This window comes from Struthio camelus, chromosome 3 (assembly GCF_040807025.1).
Source record: "Struthio camelus isolate bStrCam1 chromosome 3, bStrCam1.hap1, whole genome shotgun sequence".
In the NCBI taxonomy this organism is placed as follows: Eukaryota; Metazoa; Chordata; class Aves; order Struthioniformes; family Struthionidae; genus Struthio; species Struthio camelus.
In genome coordinates, this window is record NC_090944.1 from 116,681,281 (window position 1) to 116,696,365 (window position 15,085).

The window sequence follows — 15,085 nt, forward strand, 5'->3', positions numbered from 1 at the left end:
TAATAACATTGATTTTTCCAGTAGCTTTCAGAGAAAGAAAATTCTATAAAAAATAACACATTATCATCATCTTTTGGCAGATGCAAAGGAAGCTCTTAATCAGGTTAAATGAAGGTCTGTGAAAAGAGCCATATGAGAAAGTAAGCTAGGAAGACAGAGGTTTATCATAGAGTGAACTTAGCTTTTATAGAATTCCTTTTGATGGAGCGAAAATAAGAATCAGTAGAATTTATTCTCTCCTCTTTTTGGTAGAGATGGTAGGCAAGAACGTCTTCAGTTATTTCTTCTGTTTGAACTAAAAGGTGTTTTCATAAGCAGTTACATAAAAATGCTATAAGAAGGCATACTAATAATATAGAATTGCACTCTTATTCACAGAATAGATGGCTATTGAGCTCACCAGTCATCACTCTTCCAAGTTGTGCAGAGGGTCTGAAAGATAACTTTATTTTACAGTACTAGATTATATTTACAAAATCCATTTTTTTCCCCTTAACTGCTGGATGAGATCAGTGTTAAGCTGTAGAAATCAAAGACTAATTTCAGAAAAAAACTGGGAAACGTGATTTTAGTAAAATAGGCACAGTTTTCAAAAATACTCTTCATATTTCTAACTTACCATCCAGTGGTGTGCTTTTCACAGCTACCACTAAACCTGCAAGCACCCTCTTATCAGTTGAGGACGAAGGCCACTTTTTCTGAGACTGTAGCAGACTCTCAAAAGATACTGATCTAAACTCCTGTTATTAACATATATTGTGGTGCAATGGTTGTATGCACAGATATATTAATAAAAATTGCAATCAAGCTTTCCTCATTCCAGTAATAGCATTTTTTTTAGTGAAACTCCAAAGTCAGATATACTGTATTTTGAACCAGTCTTTTCATTCTTCTATAAAGCAGCTGTTTGGACTTCCTACCCCCCTTCAGGAGACTCTAGATCCTTTCCCTCTGCATACAAGTACTAGGATTTGCTATTTTAAGATGGGACAAAATGCACATAGGAATAGTGTGAAAAATATTTGCTTTGCTCTATCATTACTTACTTCATTCAGCTTTTACCTATACTTACATAATTTGTCCTAAATTCCTAACAACTGGAAGTTTTCCAAGGATCCCTGTCAGAAATTGAAGTCGTAATTATACATATCTTTGAGCTCAGTGGATAGCATCCCTTTGGCGCATTTAGAGAAATTAGAAAACTAGAAATTGAAGATAAATCTAATTAGATGAACAAAAGAGGAGACAATCTCAAGAAAAATGTCATTTGAGCAGCAGTTTCTGATCTAGTGACAGTCTGTCTCTTCTCTCTGTGTTACTATAGAGAAATATAATTTTAAACTGTTGTTTTAATAGTGTATGGTATCCTCTCAATTTATAAAGGTTTTCAGACATGTCAGATTCTTTGGAGAGTGATGTGTAAGGAAAAGTGCTGCATACGTAGCTGGACTGTTACAACATTCAAGAACACTGATCCTGGATGGCTAATAAGAAAAAGTCATACTATCTTATTGTTCACTTGGTGCTTATAATAATATTTAGCAAAGTGGACAACTCATTTTTTTCCAAAATGTGCATCAAGATGTGCATTTGATGAGTATGAAAAAAAAGAAAACACGCCTGGTAATATAGATGAAAGATATTCTAAAACACAAACCTAAAGTCTAAGAAAAATCTAAAATTTCTCTTTATTGCAAATTGATTGCAAATTTATAAAAAATTGATTGTTTTTCTCATGACTAGAAAAAAAATCTGTTTTCTCTTTAAGCCTAAGTCTCCCTTTGAGTTAATTTTTAGTACTTTCACTGTTACAGTGTATGTTTCTGTGTTTACTGGCTCGTGCGTAACTATGTTCAAAACCTGCCACCTACAATGGCCTTATTCTGCGACCGATTGAGGAATATTTAAGCTTTTTAAATTAACTTTTATTCTTTTTCAGTAGTTTTAAAAGCTAATTAAACACCATAAAATTATAAAACTCATAAAGCTCATCAAATTAAATTGATGCTGTCTTAAAATACTATGGTGGCCCTGTTCTGGATTTGCTTGAGTTTATCCACACTTTTCTTGTACTAGGGGGCCAAAAGTGGATGTTCTATTCCAGATATTGTCCAGTAAGCACCAGCTAGAGGGGATTATTACTTCTTTCAACCTACTAATTATGCTCCTGTTCATATAGTATGTTTTTAGTTTTCATTTCCACTAGTACCACCAGGTCCTTTTCTGCAGAACTGCTATCTGACCTGTCTGTCTGCAGCCTATATTGTTGCAGAGGTTAGTCTGTACCAGGTGCATTTGTACTTACTGATTTTGGTGAGGTTTCTGTCTGGCCATTTCTCTAGTCTGTGTAGGTCACTCCGAATGATAGATAGCCCAGCCCTCGTGTGCACCAACTGCACCCCTTAGTTTGATGTTGTCCATTAACTTGATGAGAGTGCGTTCCGTCTCCAGCTGTAGGTCATTGATGAAGATATTAAACAGGATAGGTCCCAAGATAATCGCTGAGGAAATTCACTTGTAACCAGGTTCCAGTCAGAGTACAAACTATTAATCACTACCCTTCGCTCCTGACACTCCAGCCAGTTTTTCACCCATCTAGTAGTCTACCTTTCTAGACTATGATATGTCAACTCAGATACAGAGATTCTGTAGGAGATAGTGTCAAAAGCCTTGCTAAAGTTGAGGTAGACAACGTTCACCACTCTCCTTTCATGCAGAGATCTAGTCATTTCATCACAGAAAGCAATGAGATTTGGCAAGCAAGATCCAGAACAATGTCAAACCAGATGAAATCTAGCTGGAGTACTATTTTAGGTGTATATGCCAATTATAGTGCAATCAACATACATTTTTTATTGGCGCTAAGTGGTTTCAACTTTTTTTCAAAGAGGTACAGCTCAGGCTGATAAGATAAAAAAATATTTTTGGCTGAGGGTTTCAAAATCAGAATTTTTTCTCCTTAACTCGTAGTGGCACTATTTTGGCAAGTTAGAGATAGCTTCAACTTGATCTTAGCAGGTTAAACATTTTCTGGCTATAGTCCAGGAGGTTAAAAGTGGTTTTGAGTTTATCTTGGCAGTCAACACTTGGCTCTGGCTTATTTTCTGCTGGAAAGAGAATGTTATGGTTGAACAGATTAGACAATGAAAGGCACAGCTTATAAATGGCATAAGTCAAGATACTTATCCCTAAGTGCATTATTTTCTAGTATACGTCCTGTTGCTAGCAGAGTGTCTGTGATGGACAGGACAAAGGAGTCGGTTTAAAAATACAAGCACTGTAATAAAAATGTATCCTTTACTTTTCATCAGAAGCTTTAAGACTCCATATATTTTTCTGTACACAAGAATGTAATATTAGGCATAGTTCAGATTTAATACCTTCATGAAAGTTTTATATGTTACTCATCAATGTGTTTTCATACTTGACAAAATGTTGTTTATACATCTTAGATAAATTAAGATGAACATCTACTTCCCTTTTCAGAAATGTTTTTTTTAAATACCCTGCAAGAAGTAGAGATTTGAATGACAATAGGAAATAAACACCTCTTGATATTCTGAATACCGATTGAACTATTTCAATTGTGCATTTGTTTTTTAGCCCAGATTCAGTAAAGTTCGAGGGTATCCAAGTATGAAATAGCTTGTGAGGAAATTCACATTGCTTTCTTAATTTAATTTACCTGTAAAAAAGGTTGCATTAATTAAAAAAAAAAAAAAAGGAGTATTATCTTTGGCAATTTTGGTTCAAATACAGACATTAGATGTAACAGAATTTGGGTGATGCTGCTTTCCCATAAAAACAGCATTAAATAAAATATGATAGAGCATGTATTGTAATTTTCTGTGTGGCAAACTATATTTTCGATATTGATACAGGCTCTGAATATGTCTCAAAGTACCTGAAAAGTGACTACGTAAAGGTGATTTCTTCTCCTCTACTAGACTGGCTTTACAGATAAAGAAATTCATTGTTTGAATCATTATTCATGAAGAATATATTTATTTTTAGAGCACTGCAAAATCAGTACATGTTTAGGAGAAGGAACTGGACAGTGTCTGCATTGCAGATCATCAATAAAGGCACTAAATGAACTTAGAGGGTACAGCTGTGGATTCTACCCTTCCTTCCTCTTTGGCAACCACAGTAACCATAGGAATTCAAAGCAAATATAACAAATGCAAGTTTGGACCACATATCTTCATTGCTGGTTATATCACTCAGGAGAGAAAGGACAGGCTAGTTTCAGATTCCAGGTTAATTTTAGAGAGGCAATGCTTGCATGGAATCACTAGATCAAATCTTTCCTCATTTTTCCTTTGTTTATCCTTGCACAAAACTTCCATCACAACCAAAAGATAATTTGCCTTTGATTGTGAGAAAGAACTGCCAGAGCTGACATGTTTGTAATCCTTAATAAACCCAACTGTTGAAAAATATATATATTTTTTAGAAATATTTTTGTATTTCTGCACAGCGGCTCAAAAACATCATTATATTCTATCATGTCACAGCTTAATTTGCAGAGCTATGGAAGGTTATAGTGTTCTGTTATTGAAACTGCTTCTAACCATGTAAGAGCAGAAATAGGTTCCTTTCAAAACATGAAACCTACCTTGTACTGAGGAGAAGGATAAGATGGTTTGAGCTTGAATTTTAGCCAGTTTTCTCCAGTTATCTCCAGAACACCAATTAGCATGGCTCAGCTGCTAAGCTAAGAAAGCAAACTTCCATGAGCACAGATTAGTAGCAGAGCACTTCCTTTTCAGAGCAGTGGAGAAAGTGAGGAACAGAGTTATAATTTCCATGTTAACCTGTTACAGAGGAGCACAAACTGCTTTGCTCTTCACACTGGACACATCATACAGTAGAGTATCAAGACCTATGTGATTATCAGATTAGTCGTTTTTCAAATTCATGAGCTGTAATTAGAAATCTTTCATAATTTCTAGCAAGCACCGTTTGAGTTTGGTCTCCTTATTTATGATTTCAAAAGATGAAATATGTAAGAATCAGTTGTAAAGCTCCATGAAAATTTAAGTATAATAATAATGAAATGTTTGTTGCATAAATTAAACAGCAATTAATGTTTTCTACTTCTAGTTGAAAGATAAGATACTAAAATAGTGTTGTTAGACTCCCTACTGTGAACATAATTTCTTAAGTTTTTTTACAGCGCATTATCATATACTTTCTGTCAATGAAAGAGTAAAACTAACAAGCAGAAAAGAGTTGCCTGATGTAAGAGTAACACAGAAGGTTATAAAGTTGCCTTTTATGATGGCTATACAATGTCATTTTACTTTAAGATCTAATGACAAGTTGATTCAAAGGGTAAAATTTGGACTTACAAAGTCATTATAGGAAGTAGAAAACTGCCCTCTACCCTAGTCAGCCAGTCTTTTTAAATCAAAGAGTTTTGTTGTTGTTGAAGTTGTTTGCATTGGCAGGAGGCAATTAGGAAATGAGTTAGACATCACACTCAGAGCCCTCAAGCTTGTCAAAAAGAACCATAAACTTCATTTGCAAAAAAGGCAGCCAGTTTAGGAGGGAAATTGCAGAGAAGAGAGGGAAAAGGATCATAATATTTTAGGTCGGTTTGATCAGCACTGTGTTGATCCACAATATGGAGAAGCTCATAAAGTCTTCATGGAAACACCAGCTCATTCCTTGCATTTACCCAAATGAACAAAATGTAGAGGGTTTAGAATTGGTAATAGTCCAAAGAAGAAATGATGGCTTTTTGTTTTTCTCCTCTGCACTGTGTTGGCAAGCTGAATAGGCAAAGGCATAATTCTACCCCCGTCATCACAGCAGTAGTCACTTCTCCACTGTAGTGCAAGGAACACCGATTAGGTACACATCTCCCTGAAAGTCAATATGTCTGCATTGACACGATGAGATACAGTCCCTAAGGCATGATCCAGGCTTTTGTTATTATTGCTTATTTGAAGGGGCTAGTTGACCCAATTGGTTACAACATTAGCTTTTCATTTTTATAGCCTTAAGTCACAGAAGACCTATTCCTGGTTTTTGGACATTAGCCCACATCGGAAAGCAGAATTGGCAGTCTGTGCCCACCAGCCACAAAAACAAAGTTACGCCAAACAACTGTGCCCTGAACTTTACGGCTAATTGACTGTTGAGGCTAGACTCAAGAAATAGGTTCTGTTGCCCATGGGAAGAAGTGTGCAGCCATTATTAATGTCCCAGCTTATATCTCTCAATAGGTCTTTTGAGCAAGGCTGCTTAAAGAGGCTAAATGTACAACTGGGAATTAAAAATTATAGTACCCGTTTTACTGACTGAAATATTGTAAACCTGTTTCACTGGGGCCAGGATTGGTGTCAATGTATTTTGTGTGAAAAGTGCAATAGAAGCATTAGTATTTGACAGCCCTGGTTGAAATAAGTGAAATTAATGGAGCTCTTTTCATATACGACAAGGCCATGGCACCCCTTTCATGCTGCTTACAGACAGAGAAAAGTCAATACTTTTTTATTACTTGATGCTGACCTACATTCTGCACTACAAGTGCCAGGCCCACTAATTGGTTTCAGTTGTGAGAAAAGTTTGCCCCAAAGAAACATTGGAGCAAATAAATCAATCTTTTTTAGGGTAGCTTAGTGGGTTTTGAGCACTTGAAATGACATTTGTGTTGTATTGACAGAATGGGTTGTTACACTCGTTTTGTCATGTCAGAAGGCCCTGTACTAGTTGGAAGTATTGTTAACCAGTATTGATAAATTTGCTAAGAATAAAAGTTAGCTAAATCAACATTTTACTTGTATAGCAACTTGCCATTTCTGGTTTGCTTCCTTGTTAGAGACCTCTGTGGCTATTAATAGGTCAGGAGGCTTATGATGACAGCTCAATTTAAAACTCTAATTTTACTATTACAAGCATTAGGATCATAGGGAATACTTTAATATGAACACTTACTATTAAACAGAAGGGGTTGTGGACTATGGCTCTACAATGGCATTTGGCAGCGCTGCTTGATTGTCAGATGAGGTGTGCATGTGAGCTGTGTCCCAGCTTAAAGAAGGATGAGGAAGCAAGACTGCACTGTGCATTTGTCATGCAGTAAGGACATAACCAGATCACCTCATGGATTTTTTTGCAGATTTTTATGTCAAATCCTGTAAAATCCTGTTATGTATCTGTGGGTATTAGTTCCAAAATAAGGAAAAGTGTGTTTTATTCTCTATTTTCACTTCATGCAGTAGCATGAAGATAAAGCGGGGATTCTAATAGCTGTGCCCACTTTTCAGTTATTCCTTCTGCTGTTGATTCTTAACAGAAGTTATCTGCAACTATAGTTCTCTATTGGAGCAACATCTCATTGCTGAGATGTTTTGAAGTTTTTCTGAGATCCAAACCTTGAACAGAATGGCTTATGATTTGCATAGCACATGGTGTCACAGTAGAAATCATGCAATTATACAGTGTCTGCTGTATTGTTTGTGTTGGCTCAGAAGAGGACTTGGTGCTCTGAATCACCAGTACAGGAAGAATATTTTTCATTATAGAGGTTATACAACTGATCTGTGAAACCACTTCATATGTTGCTTCTAAGCTATCAGGGAAATCTGTATTCATGCATCCTTATGCAACTTTAATTTCTATTTATTCTACCAAATCTATATTCATGCAATAAAATGAAATTGTGCAAAAATGTATACCAGAAATCACAGGTTTATCATATGCTTATTGTTCCAAGTTTATCATATGCTTATCAGCTTCATAATTATTTATGGGCTTGATAGAGTTGTTGTAGGAAATTACCTGAAGCGTGTATTCAGGAGGTCAGAAAAGATGGTCATAATGGTACTTTCTGGCCTTTAAATCTGTGACTGGATATGCTGCTGCTGTTTGCCTGCTCTTGCTTTGGATTGAAGTAGTTGAGTTTCTACCTCATTAAATTTCTAGGATGATACTTGATTGTAATTCCTATCTCATTCCAAAGTGTATTTTTATGTTATAGGATAGGAAATTATACAGTACCCTCAAGATTGTTTGGAAAGAAGCACTATTAGAGCAAATTTGTCACTAGAAATATAAAGGAACACATTTTCAAGGCCTTTGAGCTGATATTCATACCTGCACATGTAGCTTTGCAAGCTTGTTACTGGTTTGCCAGTTATTCGTACATTGTCAATGTATTTATATATGTCCCTGTACTCAGATACAAAATCTCTCTACAGTTTCTTTAACAATAACATTCCAAATATAAACTGTGTAAGCATTTATTGAGGAATTTGCGACAAGTCTAATCTGTGACATCTAGTGCACTGATCAAGACAAATCTGTGTTTGGTAGCTTCATGCTACTTTTTTTTTTTATTCCATTGTCCAGGACTGATGAACGCACACGACAGTCAAGTAGTCAAATACATTGAAGAGGTCCCTAGGTCTTGTTATACTCTGTCAGTTGGACTACAGTCACTTGCAATTTACTAGAGTGAAAGAAGTCAGAGCTTGACAAGTTTAAAAGGGAAGTGATATATTAACTTGGTCTGGGATTTAAAAATAGGTCTCAGGTGCTGAGAATTACAGATCTTCTGATACTGAGAATTACACGGCACAATTTAAGAACGTATGGTGGAAAAAATTCCGTAAAGCTCACATGACGCTCCTATGATCCTGAGACTGCTAAAGTGTAGGGTCAATCTCACCAGTATGTGAGAATTCTTATTTGTAAGCTAATTCATTCCAAACAACAAGGGATTAGCAGGATGAAAGTAATGTTGATCAGGCCTGTTTTTTCTCTATTGACATCTTTTGTTCGTGCAGCTTCAAAAGGATTATATACATAACTTCTATGGTAAGTAGCAATCATCTTGAACTCAGTTGATCCTGGCCGGGCTAGGTGTGTCAGTGTGCCAGAATCAAACAACAATGCATTGCAGTCCTTTACTGGAGGAGCTGAAACTATATTTCACCATCAATTTAGAGAAACATAAGATCCTGGCTTCCACTTGTTCTCCCTTTTTGCTGCTGTTATGATATAGTGGGATGGGCTCTCTTCAGCACCGCAAGGCAAATCTTAAAAGGATAAGTGGCATTTTAAGCTTTAGTTTCCAACCACTGAAATCTGATTAGAATCTGTAACTTTAATAAATAGTTAGGGTTCTTTTTTTTTCCTCATAAAATATATTTTTATATTTTGAGTGAATATCGTGCAACATTTATCCAGTATTCATTGTAAACTTCTTTAACCAGCCTAACTATACAGCCAGCACCAATTTATTTACTCATCAGTCTGTGTGATGTTTCCTAAATGTAGTCAAACATAACTGCTGTCGTCATAATTGAAGCCAGTTGTTTAAATGCTCAGTTGTGAGTATCTTGTGAAATGGCTTTAAATAACAAGATAAACAGTACAGCTGCCAGCCCCGAGTAATCTTACACTGAGGGGGCGTGTGGCACAGAAAATTTCCTCTTTGTCATTTTGATTTGAGTTTGAAGCTGGACCTGGGCTTAGTTCCAGCTCAAAAAAACTGTTTACTTCAAAGGCTCCTAAATTGTCCCAAGGAGCTAATTTTGGCAGCCAATTGTTTTTGTTTGGCCAGGCATCCGAATAGCAAAAGCCGTCTGCTCTAGCAAATGAAGACTTCTTCAATGCTCAGACTTCCCATTCCTGATTTTATCCTGATGCTGGGGGTGTACACCTTTTACTGGTTTCCCCATCTCCCCCCAAGTTCTCTGCTTCCTTTTTATTGAACTGTTAAACTGTACCTAATTGTCCTGTGTGAATATTACAAATATATTTCCTATCTGCAAAATAAAGAATAGTGAATTCTGCTCGGAATTACTGATCAATCTAAGTTATAACTGTAATATGTTTGCCTTCTCTGCAACTAGAGCTTTCTTTTAATGTGCAAAAATGTATTGCAAGGATATCTTGCTGTCTTTAACTTAACTGGTTCCCAGGGCAGAGGATATAATTTCGTATACCGTGATTCAGCAAAGACTGTAAAATTTAGTTTATTGGGAAAGAAATCTTTGCATTGCTTATAGTTATACAGAGTTTGAAATACATTTTTGCTTGCAATTCAGTCAATCAATTTATAATGTCCTCTCCAAAATAATGTACATATCATATAAAATGTTTGTTTCATATATACATAATTTTTCATAATTTACATTCTAATTTGTACAGTGATATTGACTGGAAGGCAATATTTATAGCTCTAAAATAGTTTTAAAATGCAGCAGATAAAGCCATAAAAGCCATACTTACCTTTTTTTTTTTTTTTTGTCTCTCTTATTTCTCTAGGACTTTCAAACAGTGTTACCATCGATTGTTCTCTTTGAAAGGTTTGGAAAAACTTATTCCAGAGCTGGGGAAATAGTTTAATCATTCTGTAAACTACACAACAGAAGATTCCTAATAATTAAGCAATAAATATATTTCAGCAAATGCAAAGCAGTTTGTTGACTGAATGTTCCGCAACGGAGTATTTTTGTAAAGTGATGTATACTGTATCTAAAGTATTGTTACTTGATTTTGCTTGATCTTTAAGCAATACAGCTTTGAACATTAATCAAAGACTTTTTTGCAGATTTGGCAGTGTAATATCTTAGGAAAACTAGATGACTCTTCAAAATACTTTTTGAATATAGTATCTTTTATTTGAATATAAATCCTTTATGATACAAAATCCAGTGTAATGATGTAAAAGACTTTGGATCACATTCTGTGTATTACAGGTTTATAAGTGAGTAATCTAAGTTTAAAAGTTACGTCTGTTTTTTTTTTTCTGATATCTATAAATGGATTTGGTTCATCATTATTGTCAATTATTTTTAGTGCTAGCATTCATCTGTTTTGGATGTCTACTGATCCATCTCTTATTTCAGTGGAATTTGATAGACTGTTTACATGGAAGATTGTATTTTAAAACCTTTTTAAATCCTTTGAGCTCCTCTGTGGGAGGATCTTATCAATGGATAACTTCATTGCTGAAAATTTACAATTCTAACAACTTCATGTTTTTCTATATCTACTTTTTTTTTGCTTCATTTATAACTACGTATTTAGTCCTCGTCCTGTGTTAAGCTGATTGATATGTGGGAATATGATCCTGTAAGGCCTGGGAAAGATGAAAACATGTTTGATCATGCAAACCTGATACCTGACTGCTGTGTTCACTAGCATACAGTCCTACAAAATGTTGAGTATCTTCAGGTACCATTAACTTAAAAGGACTCAAAGAACTCATCATTTTGGGAAAACCAGCATTTTCAGGACCAGATCATAAGATGTTTCTTCACATGATGTGAGCGGGTGGTATTTTTACAGGATGTTTCTGCTGAATTCTGTGGGATACCATGAGAATTTCATCATATCATTTGAAGATGTTTGAATCAAATATATGATATTTGAATCAGTTGCTCAATGGTGGGCTTTGTATTACAAAATCTTTATAACGTGACTCTTGTGCTCTTTAGATGAACAAGAAAACTCAATGTAATTTCTGTTTGTATAAATACCTGTGAATGCTTTCTGCACTAGGCATTACAAATTTTGCTTTCCCAGGTTTTCAGCTGTCAGCCTATGTGAAACAGTACTGAAAAAAGTATTCCTGGTATCATTCACAAGGGCTGAGTTCCATTACAGTACGTTATAACTGCAGGCACTAGACGGAGGAGACTACAAGCAAAACACCTGCTAAAAGACCAAAAATGCCATGTCATTGGAAAACACCTGGAACTGGGAAAGTAGTGTTGAGTGTTACCATCTTTCTGTAATTGTTGATTTTCCCATTTTAAAGCTTTGAAAAGTTTATTCTTTTGCAGTGCAACAAGAAACTAATTCTGGAAAGTGAGAAGCAGTGGCTTCATCAGTGTTTGATTCAGTGGATTCATCAGTGGCTGAATCTTCCTATTAAGATTTAATCTGACCAAATGTATCAGAGTGCTTTAGTTGTTAGTGGAAGGGACTAAGCATGAGAGACTTGTGCAAAACTGTTGATGAATAAAGGTGCTACAGTAATTTTTATATGTGAGAGCTGTCTATCTGATTGCTTTAGCTTTAAGGTGGTTCATCACTTCACAATAACTCACCCTGTATTGCCTCTTTAACTCCATATCACAGTTTCCCATCAGTCCGATTAGAAATGGCAGTGTCTTTATCAGATTAATCTTCCTTTCTCTTTCTCCCTTTCAATATCTCTGACCCCAGGACAAAACAAAACCTACCATGCAAACCAACATTGCACTAGCTGTGGTGTTCCACAGCTAAGAGTCTGCAGAACAGATGAAAATTTAAACCAACACTTGCAATTTATTTTCACTGTCTAACACATATCCACTTTTTCCTCCTCTTTTGAAAAATTATTACTTATTTTTAGCTTATAAGCAGCTACCTACTTCTCAGAAACATTCTTACATACAAAAGGTCTATTAATTCTATTAGATAACTAAACATCCACAAAGTTAAAGAAGTAGCAATGATATTACCTGCTGTTTGGTTTTGTTTGTTTGTTTGTTTTTTGCCATATATATTTCATAGGGAAGACAATCCTTTTCTTTAATGGGAGTTCTTGCAGAATTTATTAATTTGTGGCATATAACATCCAAAATGTTTTGCGTGGCCACTGTATAACCTGTGAATCCTTTTGTTTTGCGTAGTATATTTAGCTCATGATAGAGGAAATGACCCCTTCCATTCAGTCACGGCTTTATTGGTCAGATGATCAGATGACTTTGGTAGTTAATCTTCCTCTTGTGCAGAAAGTCCATAGCTCACTTAGGAAATGGAATTCAGTATGAAAAAAACCCTGAGGAAATCATTGTAGAATCTCTGTCAGAATCCAGAATTGCCTATACATTTATATAAACCATTTGATATTTATTCTAGTGGGACGTCTACTAATTCTTCCATCTTGTAGAGATGTTCTTATTATTATTTTTGCCATCTTGTATTGCAGGTAAACACATTCACCAAGGTAAGAGAGAATGAACTTGAAGATATTTTCAAATATAAAAGCATATCAGTCAATGAAGCTTTAGCTGGATCTTGACTTTTTTTAATTCAAATTTCCAACTAGATGCTACGCATTCCAGAAACACTTGACGGCATGGAAAGGGTGGAAATAAATAAAAGATAAATTTCAGCCCTAAGATGGTCCTCACTTCTGAGACTCTGGGATATACTACCACTTACGTTTGGTAATCCTCTGTGGCAAGGCAGTGAATGTGTCAGGTTGTCTAAGAAAATTTTGTGATGACCTCTTGTTTAAATAAAAATGTTTGCAGGTAGCAAATGGATCTAAAGCCTTTTAAAGCTAGAATTTTTATATTTTATGAAGTATTCACTGCAATATACAGTGAATAATACAGTAAGAATTTTGATGATGTCATTATGTAACCAATCTATCGCTATAAACACCAAGTGATTCTGTAAGTGATTTTACTGTATTCCTATGTAGTTTACTATATCATTTTAATTATCAAATTATTTTTTGTAATATATGTAAATAATGTATTTTAAATAATGTATTTAGTGTAGGTTTTCCTCATTAATAAAATTATTGTTCCGTAGCATACTAACACTGAATGGCGTGTATTTTTAAGATTTTTCTTTTCTGTTTTGTAGGGAATGTTACAATCTGTTCTCACAGTTCAAAGTCTTAGAAACACAGGATGGTATAGATAAAGGCACTGGGAAAGGAGCACTCTGAAAATTTAAAATGAACTCATGGATCTTGATGAATCTGGAAGACAAGTAACCTCTTGGAAGTATAGTTGGCTGTGATTCTTAGCAAATTACTTGGAGCAGTATCTGAATATCAAAAAGAATCACAGAGGTGCCAGAGAAATGGACAAATATAAGAAGTTGTATGTCAGTCCTTATAAAAAGAGCAATTACTATAATAGCCTCATTAAATGTAATTCAGTCAATTGTAGTTGAACAAATGTGAATAGCAAAACATAGAGAATCAAAACTGAACTATACAAAATCAGCCTGGTTTCTGTTTCCTACAATAATAAAATATGGCTGTCAGCCTACAGCTTGAGCTGCATGGTCCTTGCTTTTCAGCCACAGAAACACAAATACTTTTTGTGATTTGGAATGGATTTAATCCACCTTCACAGAGGAAAAAAAATTACTGTTGGGCATTTTCATGCTGCATGGCTGAAGTAACTTATCAAATGTCTTTAGGAAGCAGCACATACTGTGAAGAACCGGTAATACCAGCTCAGTAACAGAATGTTGCTGATATGTCACTTAGATATCTTTGTCTAATGCATAAAAAAGCCTAGAACTTAATACTTTGACACCCTCTGCTATCTTAGCACTTAATACAGTTGAATACTATGGTATTTATTTCTACACTGGCTTGCATGCCAGCTGCCAAGGATTCAAAGCATCTCTGCTAATGACCAATGTGCTGATGATCTTTGGGTTTAATGACCACTGGGAATCACAGCACTCATAAAAAGGACTAAGGAAAACTCACTACACCTGAGCATATTTATATACCGAAGGTTGCTCACAGGATCTCACATGATGATGAGATGTTTCAGGGCTATTAGGAAACTTCTGATAACATATTTTCTTACCAAAGCTATCTGCTGTTTCTTTGTGAATTAAAGATCTTCCAGTGTTGCTGCCTAAGAATTTTGTTGCCTACCTCATAGCTGATGTTGTGAACACAGAAAATCTCTTAACTTAAGCAATTTAAGAACTAAGTATCTTCTGGGCTGATCCAACATGCTCACCACTTGTCAGAGATAACATTGCAGGCTTGTAATGCCCTCTAGAGGCAGAATTGCTATAATAGCGTTGACCACATTTTGTTGCTCTGTACACTTTTGTGGTCCAAATGTGATGCTGTTGCTTTCAAGCAACAGTTTTCTTTTCTTTCTTTCTTTTTTTTTAATAGGCAACACTTCTAATTTATATAGGAGTGTAGTTCTAGAAGTGGTAGGGGCTCTACAACTGATTAGAAACCTCATTATGCACTTAGGCTGAAGGTTGTCTCCAACTGAGATGTAACCACATTTAGACTGCAAAGCAAAATGATGAGGCTTTTCACTTGTATGCTGTTTACTGTAGAAACTCGTACTTG

The 15,085-nt window shown here is 35.4% G+C and overlaps 1 protein-coding gene across 2 annotated transcripts in view; it reads left to right on the top strand.

Moving 5' to 3' along the window:
• SPATA17 (spermatogenesis associated 17) overlaps positions 1-13,557 on the top strand; it is a 99,318-nt gene extending 85,761 nt beyond the window's left edge. The window contains exon 10 of one of the 2 annotated variants that reach the window (XM_068939866.1): positions 10,285-13,557. In XM_068939866.1, coding sequence (XP_068795967.1) covers positions 10,285-10,365 — 81 coding nt within the window. In that variant the 3' untranslated portion in view covers positions 10,366-13,557. The remainder of the gene's footprint in view (positions 1-10,284) is intronic. The other variant, XM_068939865.1, reaches the window with a different exon arrangement.
• Positions 13,558-15,085: the final 1,528 nt, after the last annotated feature.